Source organism: Psittacula echo (genome assembly GCF_963264785.1).
Source record: "Psittacula echo genome assembly, chromosome: 5".
Classification (NCBI taxonomy): domain Eukaryota; kingdom Metazoa; phylum Chordata; class Aves; order Psittaciformes; family Psittacidae; genus Psittacula; species Psittacula echo.
The window spans coordinates 5,070,035-5,091,911 of NC_137739.1; the positions used below are offsets into that span (position 1 = coordinate 5,070,035).

The 21,877-nt window shown below is 44.7% G+C and overlaps 1 protein-coding gene across 1 annotated transcript; it reads left to right on the forward strand.

Moving 5' to 3' along the window:
• Positions 1–962: 962 nt before the first annotated feature.
• On the forward strand, positions 963–20,950 carry SNX8 (sorting nexin 8). Its single transcript, XM_080619379.1, has 11 exons — positions 963–1,029; positions 8,590–8,780; positions 11,820–11,937; positions 14,666–14,787; positions 15,150–15,230; positions 16,167–16,327; positions 16,982–17,114; positions 18,170–18,238; positions 19,020–19,169; positions 19,899–20,048; positions 20,759–20,950. The coding sequence occupies exons 1-11, from the start codon at positions 978–980 to the stop codon at positions 20,870–20,872; spliced, it is 1,341 nt and encodes a 446-aa protein (XP_080475505.1). The 5' UTR covers positions 963–977; the 3' UTR covers positions 20,873–20,950.
• The last annotated feature ends 927 nt before the right edge of the window (positions 20,951–21,877 follow it).

A 21,877-nucleotide genomic window follows, 5' to 3' on the forward strand; every position in this document is an offset into this window, starting at 1 on the left:
CTAGACCAGGCTGCTCCAAGCCCCTGTGTCCAACCTGGCCGTGAACACTGCCAGGGATGGGGCAGCCACAGCTTCTCTGGGCACCCTGTGCCAGCGCCTCAGGACCCTCACAGGGATGAACTTCCGCCTAAGAGCTCATCTCAGTCTCCCCTCTGTCAATTTAAAACCATTGCCTCTTGTCCTGTCCCTACAGGCCCTTGTAAAAAATGCTGCAATGTTTTTTCCTTTGGAGAAACATTTACGTCTTATTTATCATCAAGAATGTTTCATATATCCAAATGAAATCCCAAATATCAAACATCCTATGTATCGCAAACACCCTGACTGATTGATTGATGAGATGGCAGCAGAAATTCAAGGTGGGAAAAGTTTACTCAATGAAGGAAAATACGCCAAAATTGTCTTGGATTATCTCATCTGGCTTGGCATGCAAAGTATGCCCTCCCATCCATCACCAGGTACTGGAAGGACTGTCTTACCACCACTTCCAACACTTTATCCACTTTTCATAGTGCGCAATGAAATCTGCCTGCAGTTCACATTCCCAGCAACCGCCTTTCCCAGTTTTAAGGGGGAAAAAATCAATTCGATTTCAGAAAAAAAGCCTGTATTAAGTCCATGGGCGGATCACACCTTTCCCCATACTTCACAACGTTGAAACGTTTATTATTAACCCGAAGTGCTTCAGTAGCGCTCCGAGCAGCCCGCTCCACAGCAGGGGCGGCCCGTTCCCTCTCCTTGAGCCCACACAGCCGCGGGCAGCTGCGGTGCCGCCTCCCCAGGGCCGTTACCGTGAGGCGCTGGCACTGGCGGTGCCTTTTGCCACGTCCCCGGCCGAAGCCCACCCGGCACCGTGACCACAAGCGCAGCCCCGTCCGCGCCGTCCCCGAGAGGCGGTCGTTCCCCGCCCTCTCCGCCCGCGCTGACAGGCGGGCGCTGCGGAGGAAGGGGAGGGCGGCCGCGGGCCGCGGCCTCACATGACTGCTGCCGCGATGGACGGCGAGCCACCGGCGGGCACCGCGGGCGCAGGTACGGGGCGGGGGGGAGAGGCGGGGCGGTGCCGCCGGCTCACAGCTCCGGCACTGCCGTGGTGTCTCCGGCCGGGACGCGGGCAGGGTGAGGGGGCTCCCCGGGCGGGGTCGGCGCCGCTCCCCGCGCCAAAACCTGAGGTAAAAAGGCGCCGCTTTGCTCCGCTCCTCACTGGGGCGGTGGGTGCCGGGCTGGGCTCAGCCTCTAGCGGGGTTACCCCGCAGCCAAGCCGCGGCGGTGCCCGGGTTGCGGTGGGTTCTCCTCCCATTGTGAGGGTAAATAAGGGGGAGCCCCCCGGGGTGAGGGTTTGCCGCTTTTCGGTCGGCTTCCCGGGAGGTTCAGCCGGGGCTGACGGCGGGGACGGGCGCGGAGCGGGACCGTCCCTCTGGAGGGTCATGTGGCTGAGGCGTCCGGGGGCGCTGACATGGCTTCGTAGGAGAAAGTTGGTGCCAGCGCTTGTGAAATGAGCAATGGAGGGAGATCCTGGGTGAATGAAGAAGATAACGTGCTCGGCTTGTAACAGTTAAACCGAGTAAAGCTTTTAGTGGGGAACGGGGTGATAACAGTTCTCTAAAGTTCTTTTAAAGTGGCTGAAGTTTCGTACTGGCAATTCCTGCCCTGTGCACAGCAGTTTCCCCCCTCTATTTGGAAAGAAAAGCCAGTAGAGGTTACAAGTGGTTAAGCTTTATGCAAGGAAAAATAATGGTTGGATTATATTCAGAATCCAGTGTGTGTGTTTTTGATAGGCCTGTGATGCTCCTGATGCAGATAATGCTTTATAAATAAATTATTTTGGAATATTTCTGTCCAGGACTGATATAAGATATTGAACAGCAGCCTTTGTGGAAAAAAAATGTCCTACTGTACCAAAGAGAGAGCTTGTTCAGGTATGTCTATTATGGATTTACCATCTGCTTCAGGAGCCTGATAGAGATAAACCAGCTGACTCTGCGCATTCTTGATCTGATTAACTTCTGTGCTGGTGATGGTGCTTCTGTCTGATCTACTCACCTTATCTAGAAAACTCAGCTTTCTTTGACCAAGATGTTATCGTGAACACTGAGAGAAGGTGTCTGATGATCTTAGCAAAAGAAAAATAACTCTGTGAAAGCCAGAGCCTTTTTATTTCTATCATTATGGTGAGGATTCAGAGGTGTTGGAATTTTCACACCCATAGGTAACTGGTTTTGCTCCCATTTGAGCCTGGTTTGCAGTGATTGCAGGGAGCTAATCCAGGTGTGTTGGTTGGTAAGAGAGGGCTCTCATTTTCTTCTGATGGTAACTCTGTGTGTGCAGCCTGTAGGAGGGCTTGGTAGGGAGGGCTGTACCCATTACAGACAGTAGAAATTGCACATAACCACTCCGAGTTCCTTCACAGTCTTCAAGTTTTAGTGCAGGTTGATGGAAAGAAATTTATTAGTTACGCATGTGGGGAGCTGGTACATGAGCAGAGAAGCTTTGATTGCTTTTCAACACTATTTGAGATGTGAATGAGCTTGTTCTAACTATAAAATGTGTGAAAAGACCATTGGGAGACTGTCGTGTGTGGAGTGGCACACAGTTATTTTAATGCTTAGATGCCAAGGTCAAGTTTTTCCCCAGTGTAATTAAGAGGGTGAGAAACGTGCCAGGAAGATGAGAAGCAAACCAAGAAGATAAACAATTTCTTCGGATGGGATTGTCTTGATGAGTTTAAGGAAGGATGATGGTGGAAACTTGGCAGTTTTGTAGTTAAGCCAAAATGCCCTTGTAAAAGTTTCCTGGAGTACAGTCCCGTGTGTCATTGCTTGTTGGGTTATTTTTTTGGATGTGAATTTTGACACTTCCAGCCTTTTTGTTAGAGCTGGGTGTGAAAAATGATAGTTTAGGAATCTTCTGGTGTGAGCTGGGAAACTGCCCTAGCAAGGGGTTGACGTTTTGTCTCTGTAGCCTTTGGGAACGTTCCTTGATGGATTTTTTCCTCTGCTAATCCTGTTATTCTTCAATGTGTGTAGCTCCATCTCACTTTATTGTAAGTTTGGGACTATGGCTCCATGCTGTTTTGTGAATGGTCTGTGTTCCTTGTATTCCCACACTTGGGAAATCACTTAATGATCTAATGGCATAGTTAAAACAACAGGCCACTAGGCTTAAAGCTAGTTGTTGTTCTGTCACACAGATTTACTGTGTGGTGTTGGAAAGAGATAACTTCTTGTTGGAGGTTTTTTTTTCGTCCTGTAGTAGTGATTGTGGTACTTTGAGAAGCAGTTAAAGGTCTACAGCTGTAGGGGAATGCAGGAATGCTTGTGCTTGTAAACCATTATTAAACAAAGCTTAGATAACCTCACCTACTTTTGAATTGTGCTGTTACTTCTCTGCTTCATCATGAAATGCACCAAATGCAAGTGCTCAATAGCAGTCTTAAACTGAGTTGGAAGAAACCCCTAAATAACAAAACAAAACCAAAATCTCAAACAGCCACCAGAAAACCCCAACACCTCAAAAACAAAGGGGAAAAAAGCTCAACCAAAAGTAAAAACCCCCAACCCGAAACCCCCAGAGCAGCAAGCACAGGATGCATATTTGACATGCGCACTGAGAAAGCTGTGGTGGTGTTGGCTTCTTGTGTTGTTTTTGAAGAAGAAACCCCAAATGTTAGAGCCTGTTTTCCATCATCTAATTTTATGATAGTATATGTATCTTATGAACTTGTTTTGGCATTGGATAGCTTGTGTTTACAAGTGAATTGTTGGGAAGGGAGAAGGAAGGACACTATTGCACCATCTCATAGTTAGAATGAAGCTAAATATGATTGCTTGTACCTAGTGATAAATATGGACTTTTTGCCACGTTGAACATAGCTCTGTGTGTCAGTTAATTAGGTGAAATGGACGGATTCCTTCGCATTGGTTCTCTCAAAGTAAGAGTTGCATGGGTTGAAACAAAGGGTTTAAATTCCTTAAAACCCCAAACAAGTCACATACAGTTGTCTCAAAAGATATATAAAGCTTTTAAAGGGAAGAAAGGGTTTTTTTTTTTGGGGGGGGGGGGAACTTCTCTTTTTCTCTGCTTGTTTTTAGGGGATTTCAAATCATGTGAGAGTTAAAAGGAAGGGAATCTATTTGTAGTTGTGGTTGAAATCCGCATCAGCTTTCGGAGAGGTTAATGTGGACACTGAATTCTGGAATTATGGAGCAGTATGTTTGGCATGATAAGGGGGAAGGGCATTTCTACTATTGCTGAGGATTTTCATGAGAAGACAGAAAGGAAGGGGAAATGCTGATGAATGATATGTGTACATTGCTGCTTTAGTATTCCTGGCTTAGGAGTCTGTAGTGGAGCCCTTGTTTTTTGCTAGGGAGAAATCCGAGGTCTCTGTGTGCAAAGCCAGCCAGTTCTCACATTCCCCTCTGTTTCCTGTGAGCTGGATCACCTCTGCTCCATATGGCCGTGGCCTGTGAGGATGGAGAATAAGCCTTAGCTATTTTTCTTGAAGGCTTTGCTTCCATTCAGACTCTATTCTCCTTCTAGAGAATCTGCTATTAATGTAATAAGTAATTCTATGGTGCCCTCTACTTAAGTATGTCTAATAAATTTAGCTGATTAGCACCCTGGTGTGATAAAGAGTTGTTAGTAGCATCCGTCTGTAAATGGAGATAAGGCTTCCAAGTTCAGCTGACAGAACTTAAATAGGGAAGGGAGGCCTGTGTTGTGATTTACCACCTATGCTTTTAGCCCTCACATTGCCCTTCTCTGCTCTGTGCTTGCTCCCATGTAAAACCTCTGTGCAGCTCACCAGGCACTTGAAATTCTACTTTGGGTTTCATAAATGCATGATCGTAGAAATGCTGATGGAGGAAACTGGTCACTGCGGAGAGTGGTTTGGTGTCTGATTCTATGAGTGGCAGTCACAAACATTGAACACCAACTAAAGTGTGAAATGTGTGGTATAAAGTAGCAAAGCTTTTGTGTTGCTGTAGTACTCTGGATAAGTGTCTTAACCCCTTTCAGTCCAAAGGCTGCCTAACTTGTTCCCAGGGAAAAAGCCCCTAAAATAAGGAAGTATTATGCGGTGGTTTCATAGTTGTTTTCTTTTACAACCAGACAGAACTAAGTCTGTGCTTTGAATGCTTCTTTAAACTTTTATTTCTTACCTTGTTGTCCTGTTGTTTGCATATGTATGCAGACATATATTCTTTTTAACTTTTATATCAAATTGTTTTCAGTTATCCCAGACCACTTCCTGGTGTTTTATTGATAACAGATTGAGAAACTGCTGTAGGGAAAGGCCTAGCTTGCATAAAACAAGCTGTTTTGATTTTGTCTGCTTCCCTGAGTTCCAGGGGGCCATTCCATACCTCATTTCTGTATTCACTTGCTACTCCATGTATATAAACTTTGCAGCAGATAATGATCTGCTGAAACCAAAAGGAATGCTTTCCAAATTAGCTGTTCTTCAGGAGAGAGTGCGTGATGGGACGCATTAAGTGTTTTGTTACAATGCATGTAAATCCTTTTACTGGTTGAACACAGGAGCTCATACCAATGAGTTCCCACTATTATCCACCATTCCTGGCCAGGGCTCCCGAGGCTGTTCCTGAATTGACTCTTTAGTAAGTAGGATGAAAATGGGCTGAAGAATAGTTTCAGTATATATTGCTCTGCAGGGTTAGTGTTAATGCTGCGTTTAAGTGTTTTCTAAAACAGGTTAACAGCTGTTCCAAAGTCATCTTGTGTTCTCAGACCAGTGTTTGAGGCTGTAAATTCACTCCAAGCAGCTGTCTTGGTGATATGGAGCATGCTGAGATTATTAATTAAACAGTAATTATTTACCCTTGTTTGTATGGTTGTCTGATTTATATGATTTCACACATTTAGACAAGGGTGAGATCTAAAGAAGCTAGAGAATGTTTCAGGAAGAGCCCAACGTGTGAACTGCTGATTAAAAAAAAAAGGCATTTCCTGTAGGTGAACTTTTAGAAAGCAAATTTAGAGAATAACTTGATGAAAACTGGCAAAGTATTACAAATGAAAAGAGCCGCGTGAGTGAATTGTGAAAGGAATGCCTGGGTCTCTCTATGGGGCTTCATTTCAGGTTCTTGCAGGGTAATGTGGGTTCAGACCATTGTAAAGAATCAGGGAGGCCTCACCATGGGTTTGGCTGATCATACTGCAGGCTTCAGGACTTACAGATGAGATCCTGAAGGATTCATGGTTCATCCTATAAATCTTTTCTCCAATACTTACCTTTTGCCACTGGGAGTTCCAGTAGTTCACCAGACAGTGCTGAGCCACGCATTAGAGAACAGTTTGTGCCATGAAAACCTGGCTTTGCTGGTTGGCCGGCAGAAAGGTAGAGTGAATCAATAGGCAGGAGTGCTGTGTTAGTACAGGTTGGCTCTGCTCTCAGGGAAATAGGTGTGCTGCAGTTTTGGGTAGCCCCCCTCTGAGAGCTGCCTTGCAGTGGCTGCAAGTGGTTTAGCATCACAAAGGACTGTGGAATTCCGTGTGAGTGTGCGTGCATTGGAGCCACAGATCTCCCATGTCATGGTGCATTTTGCTGATGTGTCTTGAGCAATTAAACCCATGAATTACAAGGGTGTGCACCCAGAGAACCGCTGCTCTGGAGAAGTGAAGCTGTCTCCTGCTTCCCATAGTTCTTTGTGGGTGTATTTTTGGCACTTCCTTTTGACAGTGTGGTTTATCATACCTTGCTGCCCTGTGAAAGGTCAAATATTTTGCCTTGCTGTCTGTATTCTGTATGTGCTTTCCTCGTTTCCTTTGCGGTTCAGCACCTGTCTGAAAAGCAGCTGTACAGATGTATTACTGCTTTATCCAGCAGTATCCCATGTCAACACTGAATTAACTTGCATTATCTTACTACAAATTTCTGGCAGGTAGCTGGAACTTTTCAGAAGCTGCTATGTAACCCCTATGTAGGTGGGGTTGGTAGGTGATGCGTGAGTCTATTAAAGCAGAGGTGTTAAGACTTGCTTCTCTGAGTCACGTTAACAGGAATCTGAAACCTGATGGGACACGTGGGATAAGGTCACTTGTCCTGGATTTGGTTTGGTTTCCTTAAGCTGTTTTATGGAACAAAGAGTGAAGTGTCTGTTCTGAAGCCGTGTATCTAGGGAATTCGAGATTACTTGTTTTCCCTCATTTATCAGGACCTAGAGCACATGAAGAAACAGGTGGGAAATCCTTATCAGGAGGAGGTCAGGGCTTTCAAGTTGCAGATATGCGTTCTTACCTTCCCTGAGTTAATCTCTTACAGTTGTCAACTTATTGAACTATATATCAAAGCTTAAAGAAATGGTTCTTGCTTCTGTTGTGTTACGGTCTTTTTGTGTCTCAGAATTGTAGATATGTTTAAGAAGGGGTATATCTCTTGTACAGTGGCAGGAGAGGGATGATTAATGCTGCCCAGCTTGTCTAGGTAACTATCATCAGTGGATTTAACTTGCTTTGTGAAAGAGCTTGCTCGCAGTGTCCCTCTTCAGTAGACATATACAGAGAGTGAGCAACCCACAGGTTACCTCCAGGCTGGAGAACAGAACTTGGATTGGGTTGAATAGATTCGAGAGTTATATCCCCATTTTTCACTCTCATGTATGAAGTGGGTAGGGGAAAAGGAGTACTTTAGAAAACAATGTAAGCTTAGTATATGGTCGCGTATGTGCAGTTACAAAGTCAAGTTGAGCTAAGGGGCTGCAGTCAGTCATTTGGTAAGAGAGTACTCTGCATTACCATCTTTGCTGCTGCTTTGATGTAGTTTGTCCTCCAGGGCCGTGTTCTTAAGAGCATCTTTTTCATTTTTGTATGTGTCTGGGAATCAGAATCTCTTTGTCCAAACCCATCCAGCAATGGTTGAATCCACTGTCAAAAGCTGTTTGGTTTTTAGCCACGAGCAGTTGAATAAGTATGTTTGAAAGATTTTGGCAGAGATGGCTGTGGCAAAAGAACTGTAGCTTGGTAGCTCTTAATTGGGAACCTTTTTCCCCTGCTCTTGAGCTTCAGCATATTGACATAGTAAATGATTGTAGTTCATGCCCACTCTAGCCTACTGTCATAGGGTTTAATGAGAACTCTGTCAAATGAAGTGTCTCCTTCCTTTGTGATGACATATAAAATTAACATATTACATTTCTGCAGCGCAGTAAAATCACACATTTTCTTTCCTTCCATGAGTTGTTCTAGGCAGGATCCAAAAGTGCTGAGCTAGGCTTTTGTTCATTTTGCCAGATCCTGCTGTGGTGGGAGCTGGACAGACAGGAAATGCAGGCCTCTTAGCTGATTCACAGAACAAATTTGGCCTGTGCTTCTTCTTTTACTTAGTAGAGATGTCTTTCTGGCTCTGTGTAATTCATGGTGCTCCTGGGTGTTGTGAAGAGGGAGGTACCAGTGTCTTGAACGTGTGTGAAGTGGCATAGCCTCCTTGGGGAGTGGCTTGCCTGTTGCTCTGGTGGTGTTGCACCACTGCTGGGAGCAGCCAGCAAGGGCACGGAATATTTTAAGGCTACTTCTTTTTACATTATCTTATCAGGTCTACTGGACTGTTTTTATCTTTTTGTCTTTTAGATTTGGCAAAGCCTCCAGTAAATGAACAGAGGGAACCGGAACAGTTCCTAATGCAGGCGCCCCAGGGAAATCCACTGCTGCTTTCCCACACCCTACAAGAGCTATTGAGCAAGGATAGTGTTCAGGTGGAGCTTATACCTGAGAAGAAGGGCCTTTTTCTGAAACATGTGGAATACGAGGTTTCCAGCAAGGTAATGTGAACAAGCATTGGCCTTAGTGAGTGTGTTCTCTTAATGTCTGTGCAGCTGCTGTTGGCAAAGTCGTGACTTGATAGATGTGTTGGGTGATGCTGGTTTTGAGTAGGCCAGTTGTATAAGCTTGCTTTTAATGCAGTAGTATTATGCTTTCTTGAGCTGGGCTTCTGCAATATGAAGCATCTTCTAACTGAGGTCTGGTGGATGCTCTGTTGGCTAACTTAAAACCTTGAATTCAAAACCTCTGTCTGAAAACAGCTGTAGAACACTGAAAACTGAATGTTTTTGTAATGGATTGGTGTAGGCAACTGGGAAGGTCAAACTATTTTGAGCTAGTGAAGAAATCATATTGGCAGTGCTAGACTGAAATCCTTTATAGCCAGAAAAGGTACTGCAAATCCTTCTGCAGAGGCCAGGCTGCTTCCAGTTTACTTGCCCTGATGCTGACCTGTGGGTTTCTCTCCTGGTGTAAGAGAAGATTGAAAGTGATGTATTTTTCCTATTTATAGAGCAGGCAGTGAAATAGCTCTTGTGTGTTTCTTCCAAGAAGGAAATCTGTCCTTTTCAAAGCAGACCATGAGCAATTCACATCTCCCAGGCCACCAAAATGTCAGTTGTTGAGTAGTGCTCAAACTGCTTTAGTCATATTCATTGTACATATTCAGTGGCACATTTGGGTCACTTGTTTGTAGTGATGTTGGGGCTGTTGGTGTTTTAGAGTGACATCTCTAAGTATGTCAAAGACTTCTGTGAGGGGAAAGGGGCAAATTCATTCACAGTGGCTGCTTCTGTGGCTTTCTGGGGCTCAGTGTTTGTTTTTGCCTGTGATTTCAGGGCACAGGACTCAGTGACTCTGGTGGTCTCTCTACAATTTAAGTTTAGGACCCCATTATCAATTCCTTGCAGTTGCTGTCACCTTTCCTGCAGTTGTCTCAGTAGAATGATACCTTCTCAGAAAGCAGCATAGCTTGGCCCTGAGCTTCAGCTGAGATCTGTAATGCAAATCAACATCAGATTGGAAAGCGGAGGGAGGCCCTGGGAGCTGTGTCTGTTGGGCTCCAGTTATATGCCTCATTGCCTTATTTTTGATAATGCACAGTGCCACAGTGAGTGGTGGATGATGTGCAATGCAAATGGAGTGAGAATAAGTATGGTGTTGTGTAGTCTTTTTTATTAGCTGCTATAATAGTTGAATCTGTAGTAATAGTGTGTGGGAGTTGTGGGGTTTTCATTGTTTTTACAAGGATTCCTTCTTCTTAAATGTCTTGTTTTAGCTGCTGCTTCACTGCTTTTGGAATGAAAACCCAGTTTCTTTGGCATCTTCTACATATCGATGTAAGAAATGCAGAGTGAAGGACTAAGCTTTTAAAGGAACTTGCAATCTTGTTTATAGATCTAACATCAGTGAGAGGCCTCTTGTGAGGTTCACTTAAAACATCAGTCATTTGAGCTAATACTTAATGTGATCTAAGGCTGTTTTGCCACCTTTGGACTTGAAACTGATTTAGAGACGGTTCCTAAGAGCTGGAACTCGAGGACTTGCAGTACTTCAAGAACTCTCTAGAGCCCTTTAAAAGTGTCAGCATTGTTTCTAAATGTTCTGTGTAATTTGGAAGACCAGGCAGTTTGAGGGAGCAATGGCATGGAATCACAGCAGATTTAGGGATATTTGTGATTTCTGGGTAAACTTCTTCCTCTCCATTTCATAGTCTCTTTATCTTGTGCGTGAATGAAATCTGACTTGAGTTTTTTAACTGAAAATCTTCCTCTCAAAAGGACTTCATGTTAGCTGGACACCAGGTGCCCACCAGAACTGCTGTACCTCTTCCCTCAGCTGGACAGGGGAATGAAAATAGAATGAAAGGCTCATGGATTGAGAGGAGGACAGGGAGAGATCACCCACCAGTTACCGTTACAGCCAAAACAGACTCGACTTAGGGGAATTAGTGTAATTTATTAGCAATCAAATGAGAGTAGGATAATGGGAAATAAAACTAAACCTGAAAACACCTTCCCTCCACCCATTCCTTCTTCCCAGGCTTCCCTTCACTCCAGCTTTTTTTCTGTCTACTCCCCCCGTGTTCATGACATTGTCTCTGCTGCTCCTTCCTCCACAGGGGAGGGCTCCTCACACTCTTGCCCTGCTCCAGCGTGGTCTCCCTCCTTGGGAGGAAGTTCTCCTCCATAAACTCCTCCAACCTGAGCCCTTCCCATGGGCTGCAGTTCTCATTGCTCCAGAGTGGGTCCTCTGTGGGGTCACAGCTCTTGCAGCAAACCTGCTCTAGTGTGGGCTTCTCTCTCCATGAAGCCGTGGGTCCTGCCAGGAGCCTGCTGTAGCGCGGGCTTCCCATGTGGTCACAGCCTCCTTTGGGTATCCCCCTGCTCCACTGTGGGGTCCTCCGCGGGCTGCAGGGGGATATCTGCTCCACTGTGGACCTCTGTGGGCTGCAGGGGCACAGCCTGCCTCTCCGTGGGCTGCACCACAGGCTGCGGGGAATGAATCTCTGTTCCGGTGCCTGGAGCACCTCCTCCCCTCCTTCCTTACTGACCTTGGTGTCTGCAGAGCTGTTCCTCTCACATATTTTCACTCATCTTTCCATTGTTCAGCAGCTTTTTTCCCCCCTTAAATGTGTTATCGCAGAAGCGCTTCTGCTGTTGGTGATGGTCTCAGCCTTGGTAGGTCTGTCTTGGAACCGGCTGCATTGGCGCTGTTGGACACAGAGGAAGCTTCTGGCGGCTTCTCACAGAAGCCACCCCTGTGACCCCTACTACCAAAATCTTGCCATGCAAACCCAATACACTGCAGTTAGAAGAATGCCATCTCTATTCATAACTGAAAGGTGGCTGCCTTTGGAGTCTTCTCCCTCCTTCCCACCACAAGGCCTCTAAAGAGAAGAAATGTGTTGTTTCTGGAGTCTCTGGGTGTAATTTCCTTCATCCTTTTGTTTTCAGTGCAGCTGATAGCAAAAAAAACCCACATGGAAATGATTGTCCTGTCTGTTTATTGATTTAATCTCCCCGTTTTCTTACTTGCAGAGATTCAAATGCTCAGTCTACAGGCGATACAATGATTTTGTGGTGTTCCATGAGATGCTGCTGCAGAAGTTCCCATATCGGATGGTGCCAGCACTTCCACCAAAGAGGATGCTGGGAGGTAAATCTAGGTCTCTCTTTTGACTGGAGGGGTCGTGGTGCCAGTGTGAGCAAGGTGATACTGTACAAAATATAGATTTAAAAGTCTTCTGCTTGGCTCAGGAAACAACTTAGAGGTTGTAATACAGAACTTTGAGGTGTGAATTATTGCTATCCTAGAAATCCCCTAGTTTTTTATTGTGAGGGTGGTAAGACACTGGCACAGGTTGCCCAGAGGAGCTGTGGCTGCCCCATCCCTGGCAGTGTTCAGGGCTGGGTTGGATGGGGCTTGGAGCAACCTGCCCTAGTGGAAGGTGTTCCTACCCCGGCAGGGAATTGGAACTGGATGAGCTTTAAGGTCCCTTCCAGCCCAAACCAGTCTGTGATTCTAAGAGCTGCTTAGGATAACCAGAGGCTAAAAGCTGAGACTGGAATCAGCATGTCAATTAACTCGAGTATATTTTAGCTGTTAGAATAGAAACCAACAAGGCATTCAAAGACTGAAAGCATATCAAAGCTCCTTCAGGCCTTTTTTTCACTAATCTGGAGTATTGGCACTGGTTTTAAACTTTTGTGATTTCAGATGTTGTATAACTGTATAAAATCCTATCTTGTTTTATACTTTATCTATGAAAGAACAAGCTTTTCACTGCCTTGTGTCCTGCCCATGCTGCTAAGCTTACTGTGTTTCACTATATCATTTATTTCGGTCAAGGAGTCAGTGTATTGCTACAGTAAAGAGGAATTGATAAACAGTGAGTAGAGCAGGTGGATAATGAACTGGAACAAAGCAAATAGTGCTGGAAAACTTCAGTGGTCATAGATTCTCATGATGGGATGTAAATTGTGAAGCCCTTTCTTTTGGGGCTGCAAAAACCCCTCTGAATTTGACCTGATTCAGTGTTCTCAGTCAGAATTTCCACTTCATGCAGCACCTGTAAGAAGTGACCTTCTCTGATTAATCTCAGTATGCTTGAAAGAAACCTCCAATATATATCATTTGTCAGTCACTGTTATTTCCTTGTGTTCTTGAGGTGTTGATATCTCTGTGCACTCACCAGTGAATTGCCTCTCACAGATACACGGTCAAGAAAAAACTGATAGGATTAGTTCCCAATCTGTGCTAGGAATAGAGTCCAAAACTGTGATGATTGCCTTTAGCCCAGTGCCTCTGCATATAGAAAAGCTGTGTAAGTGGTCTTAGCAGAAACTACAAACAGGAAAAAGGAAATGGAATGGGTCAGTCCTGTTTCTGAGTAGGTTAATGGGCTGACAAATGGAATTGCAGGACACAGGATTTGATGGATTAGCATTGATGTGTGACTCTTGCAACCTCCTTAGTCCCAGGGTGTGTGGGCAAAGCTGTGTGCTTTTTATACTTAGTCTGCTCCTCTACTAAGTTATGCTCTTATTTTCATGATGGTCTATTTTCATCCATGTGTCAGATGAATAAAGATGGTTCCTCTGCTCATTTTGGAGGATTGCAGCAAACTGAGGCAGGTCATGTAGGAAGTGTATAGATGACTTCAGAAATCTCCATGTAGGCTAAAACATGAACAAAACAAAATCAAGATCTGCATCTCTAATGACAGAAAAAACATTTGATGGGTGATACTGCCCTAAGGATCATTATAGAGAGTACATGCAGTCAGCAAACCCTCAACTTAAAACTGAGGCAAAAGAGTAATACCCTTTCTTGTTATGAGTGTTGCTATGGATAAGAGCATGCCTTTAATTTCGTTCTGTGCTGCTTTCCTTTCTTTTAATTTTATTTTAGTTTAAATTTTCATCTTCCTGAAAACCTGCAGGAGCTCTGATTTACTGCCTCACTGCAGTATTGCCAGAGTGAAATTCTTCCTGTTTCAGGAAGGCAAGTGGAACTTCTTTAGCTTGAAGAGTAAGGACTTTGGATGGATGTACTGCAGGTTGCTGTGCAGGTCTACCAGAGTAGTCTTTGTCATCTTTACTGATCTTGAACAGTCATCTCTGAATGAAAAGATGGGTATGATCTTGAACAAGCAACTTAAAATCGACCAACCAACCAACCCGTTCCTTTCTCCTCCACACCTTTATTCTCCCTCTAGCCCCAAAATGCTTAACAGTGTGGAGGTGGGGCAGGTAAGGGAACAGCACACTGAAGCTAGTTCTTCAGAACAGTGAGCAAACCCCCCACAATTATTTATGGGATGATCGCTGTGCAGGTGGCAGTGATCTTGGCTGTACTTTGTGCTGTGTTTCCTTGGAGCCCCAGACACACTGAGATCCCCTCTGGGGACCGCCTGGAGAACTGATTCAGAGGAAGAAGAATCTTTGTATGCCCAGGCTTCAGGCCTTAGACTTGATTGTTTCTCCTGCTTACCTGACCCACCCAGGGGAAATAAGTCCATGTAGATACATGCTGGGTTTCAGTGAGATGTAAAGAACCACTTGAAGGACTATTTGTTATGGTGGTCAATCCAAACGATCTGTTGTAGGGAGCTGACAGATAAGTAGGTCCAGAGCCTTGGGTGACATGGTCTAGTGTGAGGTGTCCCTGCCCATGGCAGGGGATTAGAACCAAGTGATCTTAAGGTCCTTTCCAACCCTAACTATTCTATTATTCTAAGTGACCATTCTTGGGGTCTCTTGCAGTGCTATTTAGCAAGGGTTATAAGTACAAGGAAATTACTGGCCTGAGTGTTTTCTTTTTTCTCTTCCTGAGCAGCTGTACCCTGTGGTGCATTAATTGAAATGTAATGTTCTTCCTGTAGCTGATCGTGAGTTCATAGAGTCGAGGAGGAGAGCGCTGAAACGGTTCATAAACCTGGTGGCTCGACATCCCCCTTTCTCAGAAGATGTGCTCTTGAAGCTCTTTCTGTCCTTCAGTGGCTCAGTGAGTACTTGCTAGCAGTGGTCTTGAGTTTGCATATCTTCCTGTAACTGCTTCGCTGGGCAGAGCTCAGAATTGCTTTTGACCTACACATTGTTGCTCCCTGTGATGAGAAGAATTTTCTCTCAATAGGTATTTCTGCAGTTGCAAGTAGAAGGTAATTTCCCTCAATAGCAGGCATACAGCTTTCTGAAAATAACTGTTCTTAGGGGAATACATATTATGTGTGTCCTTAAACCTAACTGGGGTGAAGCTGTATCTGCTAAGTTGTGCCTTTTACTATTGCAGTATATCTGAGACTTGTGTGAATTTCTTGTGCATTACTTAGTTCTTTCATGCTCATTTATTTTCTATATCTTCTCCAGGATGTACAGAATAAGCTAAGAGAGTTGGTCCAGGGAGTAGGAGATGAATTTATGACCTGCAGATTAGCTACCCAGGCCAAGGTATGTATAGGAATTTCTTGCAGTGTATTATTTTGGCTTAAATGACTCTCTTCTCCAGGTGGATCAGATATGGTATTGAGCGATGGAGACCCGAGGTAGGAGAGAGTTGTTTCCAAATTTTGAAGGACTTCTAAGCTTGTAATTTATCAAAAAGATCAAATAAATGCTTGACTCTTAAGGACCTGATATTTGTAGCAAAGCGCTGGTTCATGAATATGATAAAGGTTAAGCAATGAGTCCTGCTCAGAACATGTTTCTCTGTAATTGTACTTGCATAACAAACTGATACACATACTGCACAATTTAAAAGCTAATATGTAGTTTGACATCATCTCCATGTGTTCATGCCCTCATTCTGTCTGTTGCCTTCTCCCTTTGAGTAATTCGGAGTGCTACAGAGAAGTTAGAGCTAAGTTTTCCTTGTATCTGTTTAGCACAGTGATTAGTGCTATAGCAAGTTTTAACTATACATTCCCTGTGTCGATTGAGCAATTTTAAAGCAAGTTGTTGTTCAGGTTCCTGCAATGCTAGCAGAAGGTTTTGCAACTGGAGCTTAATTCAGTGATACACAGGTCAAAAAGAGCTGAACTTTCAGCATGCTGGACTTTGCCAGGCTGGCAGTTACCAGCAGTGTCAGAGCTTGAAACCTCACAAACCCCAATTTGTCTGTGTAGCAGAACTGCAGGTTTTGGCCAACTCCACCTACACCCAGTATTTGAACCTCTTTGTGCCTCTGAAAATGAGGGGGTTTTGGATGACATCTGAGTTGGATGCCTAAATTGTGAAGCTTCTCTCTTCGGGGCTATTACAACAGGATACAAGAGCGTGAGCACAAGAGGGAAACCTGTCTCTATCTGCTGTGTGGTATGCCCACAATTAATGTATGTGACTGTACCTCCAGTTTGTCCTGGAGTAATCTCTCTTGCACTTTTCCAGGACTTCCTCCCAGCTGACATCCAGGCCCAGTTTGCTGCCAGCAGGGAGCTCATCAGAAATATTTATAATAGCTTTTATAAGCTGCGGGACCGGGCGGAGAGGATAGCTTCTCGAGCCATTGATAATGCCTCAGATCTTCTCATCTTTGGAAAGGAGCTAAGGTAGGCTGGGAGGAAGAGGATTTGCTTATGTGAACTTTTCTACTGTTGTTTCAGAGCTCAACTTTTGTAAGGTTTACCTGCAAATGCTCTCGTAAGAATGGGTATTTCAGTGCTGTAGGCCATTATTAAATATTTTCCTACTATAAAAGAAGAAAACAGGTGCTTTTCACTAAGAATCAACTAGGTTGGAAAAGACCTTTAGTATCATCAAGTCCAACCATTACCCCAGGACTGCCAAAACCACCATTAAAACATATCACCGAGGGCCTCTTCTATGCGGTTTGTGAACACTTCCAGGGATGGTGGTTCCGTCACTGCCCTGGGCAGCCTGTTCAATGCCTAAGAACCCTCTCGGTGAAGAAATTGTGCCTAATATGCAATCTGAACCTCCCCTGGCACAGCTTGAGGGCGTTTGTCTTAAGGTTGCATTCCACTGAGCAAGAGGAAAGAAAATACAAATGCTTTGACATACAGGTACTGGTTTTATTGCCTCTTCCCCCGGTATATACACAGCTTTGCATTTGTGATTGTGCAGTAGTAGCTCAGTACTGCGAACTATCTAAACAGATTTGAACCTCTGAACTCTCTGCAAATAAGTGTATCTACTTAGTGGAATTTGTCTCCTAGAGTTGAACAGTACTTATCTCCTCTTAGTGCTTTGGGCTCAGACACTACGCCGCTTCCTTCCTGGGCTGCTTTGAATAATAGCACATGGGGGACTCTGAAACAAGCCTTGAAGGGTCTGTCTGTTGAGTTTGCACTTCTGGCAGATAAGGCCGTGCAGCAGGTGAGTTCTTTACTTTTATTTTCCCTTTTCTATGAAGGAGGTGCATTGCTGCCTATAGTTTCAACTTTGAATCATGAGCTCTGTGGGCATAGGCACTTACAGAGTTAAGAGGGAGACTGTAGTCCAAACTCCATCCTCGGCCACCAGGCAGCTTGTTCAAGCTTGAATGAAAAAGCTGGACTGTGTTTAAAAGGGAAAAAATACAATGGGCAAGGGAAGGGATGGAAAAGCTGCTTTCTTTTGTCATTTCAAATGGTTACTGGACAATTGAAGTTGTACTACTGCACTGAGCTGTCCAAAAGTCCTGCATTCTGTCATATTAATCTGATACAAAAGATCCAGAAGAACTTAGCTCTGAATCCCATTTTGACATTCAAGTACTTGAACATCACATGAGAGTCATTCATACGTCATATTGCTGTAAGTGTGCAGTGTGGTAATGACTGTCAGAATAACACGAGAACATGACAGTCTGGGAAGGATAAGTGATAGTTTTATCTTCCCTTCTCTTCATCTCATTGTGTTAAGATACTCAGCATGCTTTTATAGAGCAGTTAGCCCAGGTGTTTTTCTCCAGAGAGCTCTATTGATACAGGAAGAAAAGACAGTGTTTGGTAAAGTAAAAAAACAAGTAGTGAAATTTGGCTTGGTGTCTCATCTCTGCCTTCTGATGCATGAACTAGTATGGGGAACATGCAGGTATTTATAGCTTTAATGGATCAGTTATCTTGTGGGAAGGGAAGATGAAAGATTGGAGGAATCTGCAAGAGCAAGAAATTCCAGGCAGAGAGCTGAAAGGACTGACACAGGACTGCGAAACTAACTCCTCCTGTTACAATGATCAGTCAATTGGAAAAGCTGTGCCTGCTCCAGTCAGATCTTTGTTCTGCATAGCAGAGACGAAACCCTCAAGTGCCATCTGAAAGGTTTTTGATGTGGCTGTGTAAGCATTGATGTGCCCTGGAGAATGCAGCGGAGGGCCTGCGTGCTGTAAGGCACTGTGATGTTGGTTCTTGCCAGGCTCACATAAAATGTGCTTTTTCCTTGTTTTCTAGGGTAAACAGGAAGAGAATGATGTGGTGGAGAAGCTGAACCTTTTCCTGGATTTACTCCAGTCCTATAAAGTGAGCCCTGCTGTTCTTGTGCCAGTGAGAAGGTTGTTTAGAGCAAGCTTGTGCTCTTTAGAGGGTGTAACACCAACTGGATGGAAAACTGTTTGGGAGGCCAGTTCAGAGGCAAACTGGGCATCTGGCAGAGGGAGTGGCTGCTGGCCGTAGCTGGCTCTGTAGCCTTTACAGATCAGCTCATCTAGTGATGAGAACTTGCCAAACAGCAAACCCTGCAAGGAACTGGAAACTACAACTGCTTGAACTATGCGGATCAGCAAACTTCTTTCCAGATTTGGCTGCTTTTGGGTCAAAGCAGTGAATTGAACTACTACTGGTTTGGTCATGGAGACATAAATTCAGTTACAAATGAATTTTTGTTAATACTAATCTTTCAGTCAAAGACACTTTTTTTTTTTTCTTAGAAGCATCTACTGACATGGGATGTGGCAGCCTTTCCTGACATTCCCAGGCCTGAACTGGAATAGAAGGACACTGGCAAGCTGTTACACAGTTAGTTGCCAGCACTTAATATTGAGAAGGGTGTGAAGATAAGAGGCCTGATAAGATCCAAAATGCTTCAGTTTGCCTCTTAAGCTCAGTGCTCTGGCTCCAGGCAGTTTTGGTTCTTGGATTCATAGCTGCCAACATCTTTTTGACCCTCTTGAAAATCAAAGAAACACAAATCTGCATAGGAATCACATAAAGCATCAATGTGTGTTTGTGTTCCTGATGTGCTTGGCTTGCCTGCTTGCTGTCTCTTAGCTTCCACTACCTGTTTTTCTTTTTTCTCATACAGGACCTGTGTGAAAGACATGAGAAGGGGGTATTGCACAAGCACCAGCGAGCACTGCATAAGTACAGCATGATGAAGAAGCAGATGATGAGTGCCACTGTGCAGAACAAAGAACCCGAATCGGTAGAGCAATTGGAGTCTCGGATTGTGGAGGTAGGGCAGAAACCTGGGAGAGCAAAGGGTTGTACTAGGCTCCTATAATGGTGCTGCTCTGTGCTCAGTCACATTTGCAGAAAGCCATTAGACCGAAAGGGTAACCTGTACTTTGGGTAATTTGAGCTACCTGCTGTGCTACATGGAAACACCTTTGTTTTCCTCAATGCTTATTGCTGGCTCTTTGGTAACATGTTATTTGCAGGAGCTCTGGAAAGTCTGCATGATGGAAAATGCTGTTTGTGTCCTAGAATCACAGAATGGTTTGGGTTGGAAAGGACCTTGAGATCAACTGATTCCAACCCCCTGCCATGGGCAGGGATGCGTCACACTAGACCATGTCACCTAAGGCTCTGTCCAACCCGGCTTTGAACACTGCCAGGGATGGGGCATTTACCACTTCTTTGAACAGCCTGTGCCAGTGTCTCACCACCCCCACAGTAAAGAGCTTCTTCCTTATATCCAACCTGAACTTCACCTGTTCAAATTTAAACTCATCACCCCTTGTCCTATCATTACAATCCCTTCCAGCATCCTTGTAGGCCCCCTTCAGATATTGAAAGGCTGCTATGAAGTCTTATCACATGGGTCCAGGAACAGCTTTTTTAGGTGTTTGGTATGTGTTTGAATTGCCAGTATGATGAGGAATGCTGTGCTCTCCTGCTGCATGTGAACCTCCTTGGCACCCTCTTCCTAGCAATGTGTTTCACAGAGTTCCTTTTCTTTCAGCAAGAAAATGCTATCCTAACCATGGAGCTGCGGAATTACTTCTCTCTCTATTGCCTGCATCAGGAGACACAGCTCATCCACATCTATCTGCCTCTCACGTCTCACATTTTGGGGGCCTTTGTCAACTCCCAGATCCAGGGTCACAAAGAGGTGAGCTCTTCTGGACTGTGTTTTCCCAAAAGATGAATGAGGATTTGAATGTATTTGTTTTCAGCTGTGGGCCTTCCTCCTCTCATCATCTGCCCAGCTGGGCTCTTTCATAACTTCTTAAGAAGTCACCTAAGGTCTTTCCAGTTTGGGGTGAGGGTCCAGGCTGGCCCTCTAAAGATTCCTCTTCTTGCAGCAAGCTGCTGTGGGTTTCTTTCCTTCTTCTCTCATCTGCACATAGCCTTACCCTACAGGTAGTTGAGGAAGACCCGACCAAGTGGCTATTCTGTAATGAATGATGTGTCTTTGCTAGATGAGTCTGTTTTCTGTTGTGTTACACAGAAATTACGTGACAAGGAGCAACTTCCTTGGTTTTGCTCTGAATCCAAGAGCTCCCTTTTGTTAACCCCTAAATGTGACCTTCAGCATTCCCCACATAGAGACTTCCTTGCATTCATTATATTAAAGAAAGTCTTTTCCCCTTCAGCTTTCCTCACTTCCCTCAGTGAAGGAATTTGACCAAAGTATGGGAAATCTCCATTCCATGCATGCTCAGAGAGCTGCATTATCACACTAGTCAAAAAGGGACAATCTGGGTCCACAAAGTACTTCAGCAAGTCTGAATTGTGCTTTGGAGTACTCTGAAAGTGCTGCTGAAATAGAATACAGTGAGATGATGGTCATGGGTGTTTTCTCTTCTTTTCCACTCCCAGATGAGTAAAGTTTGGAACGAATTGAAGCCGAAGTTGAGCTGCCTCTTCGTGGGATCCAGCAGTATGCCAACTCCACCATTGTCACCTCCAGAGGGAAACTTCTTCTCCAATTAATGCGCTGAGCATCCCGCATGGAGCAAGAAGTGTGATCAGCGAAGGGGTGGGACCTCTACCTCCAGATGTTAGAATGAATCCTCCAAACAGCTATTTTCATTTTGTAATACTGCTGCTTTGAGCTGCTCTCTGATTAAGACAGACTGGATGTGGGGCAGAACATACAGATAGAGAGACAGTCTCTTCATTTTGAAATGCTCTGGGGCAGAGCTGATGTTCGTTATCTTGCAGACACTCTTCATGGGGTCAGGATGTGACTCGGTGCAGTGAGTGCTGCAGTGTTGTTGCTGATGCCTCTGCATCTTGTACTAACAGTTCTCCAGTAATGAGTATCTGCACACATGCTGACACATCTCTGAAGTGCTGAGATGAACAACATATCTGAAGCACTTGCTTGTAGTAGAGATGGATTGCCTTTTAAGCTGGGGAGGGCCTGTGTTAGGGACATATGTGCATAAGGAAAGCTGAAAGCCATCCCCCATCCCATTGGAATTGATTTCTCACTGCTAGACCTTAGCACAAGATACATGAATGAAGCGGTTGGGGTGGGGGTCTGTGCTGCTGGGTGAGCAGGATTGTTCCTGTGGGGCTGGGTAGGCTGTTGTGTTCACCATTGCAGGGCAGCCTGGGGACTTGCTCATCTCTTTCAGTTTGGGGCCAAAGACAATTGGGTTCAAGAACTCAGAGGAGTTTGCCTGGTGTAAATGAGAAAGTAATAGAATAAAACACTCCTTCATTGTAAACCACTCCTACTACCTGAGCAGCAATAGCCAAAGTAGCTTGATTATTGTCTTTTGGAGGTTCTGACCTCCATTTCTGGAGTAGCTGGAGAGCTGCTGACCGGAGGGCTGGTGTTCTCTTTGGTCTGATATCAGATGCAGTATCCTGTTGCAGCAGCATGCTGGAACGCAATGCTGATAAAGTTCATTAGCAAAAAAGATCAGTATTCATGAGGATGTTACTGTCACTCATTTCTGGCTATGGGTAGCACTGGAGTGTGTTCGT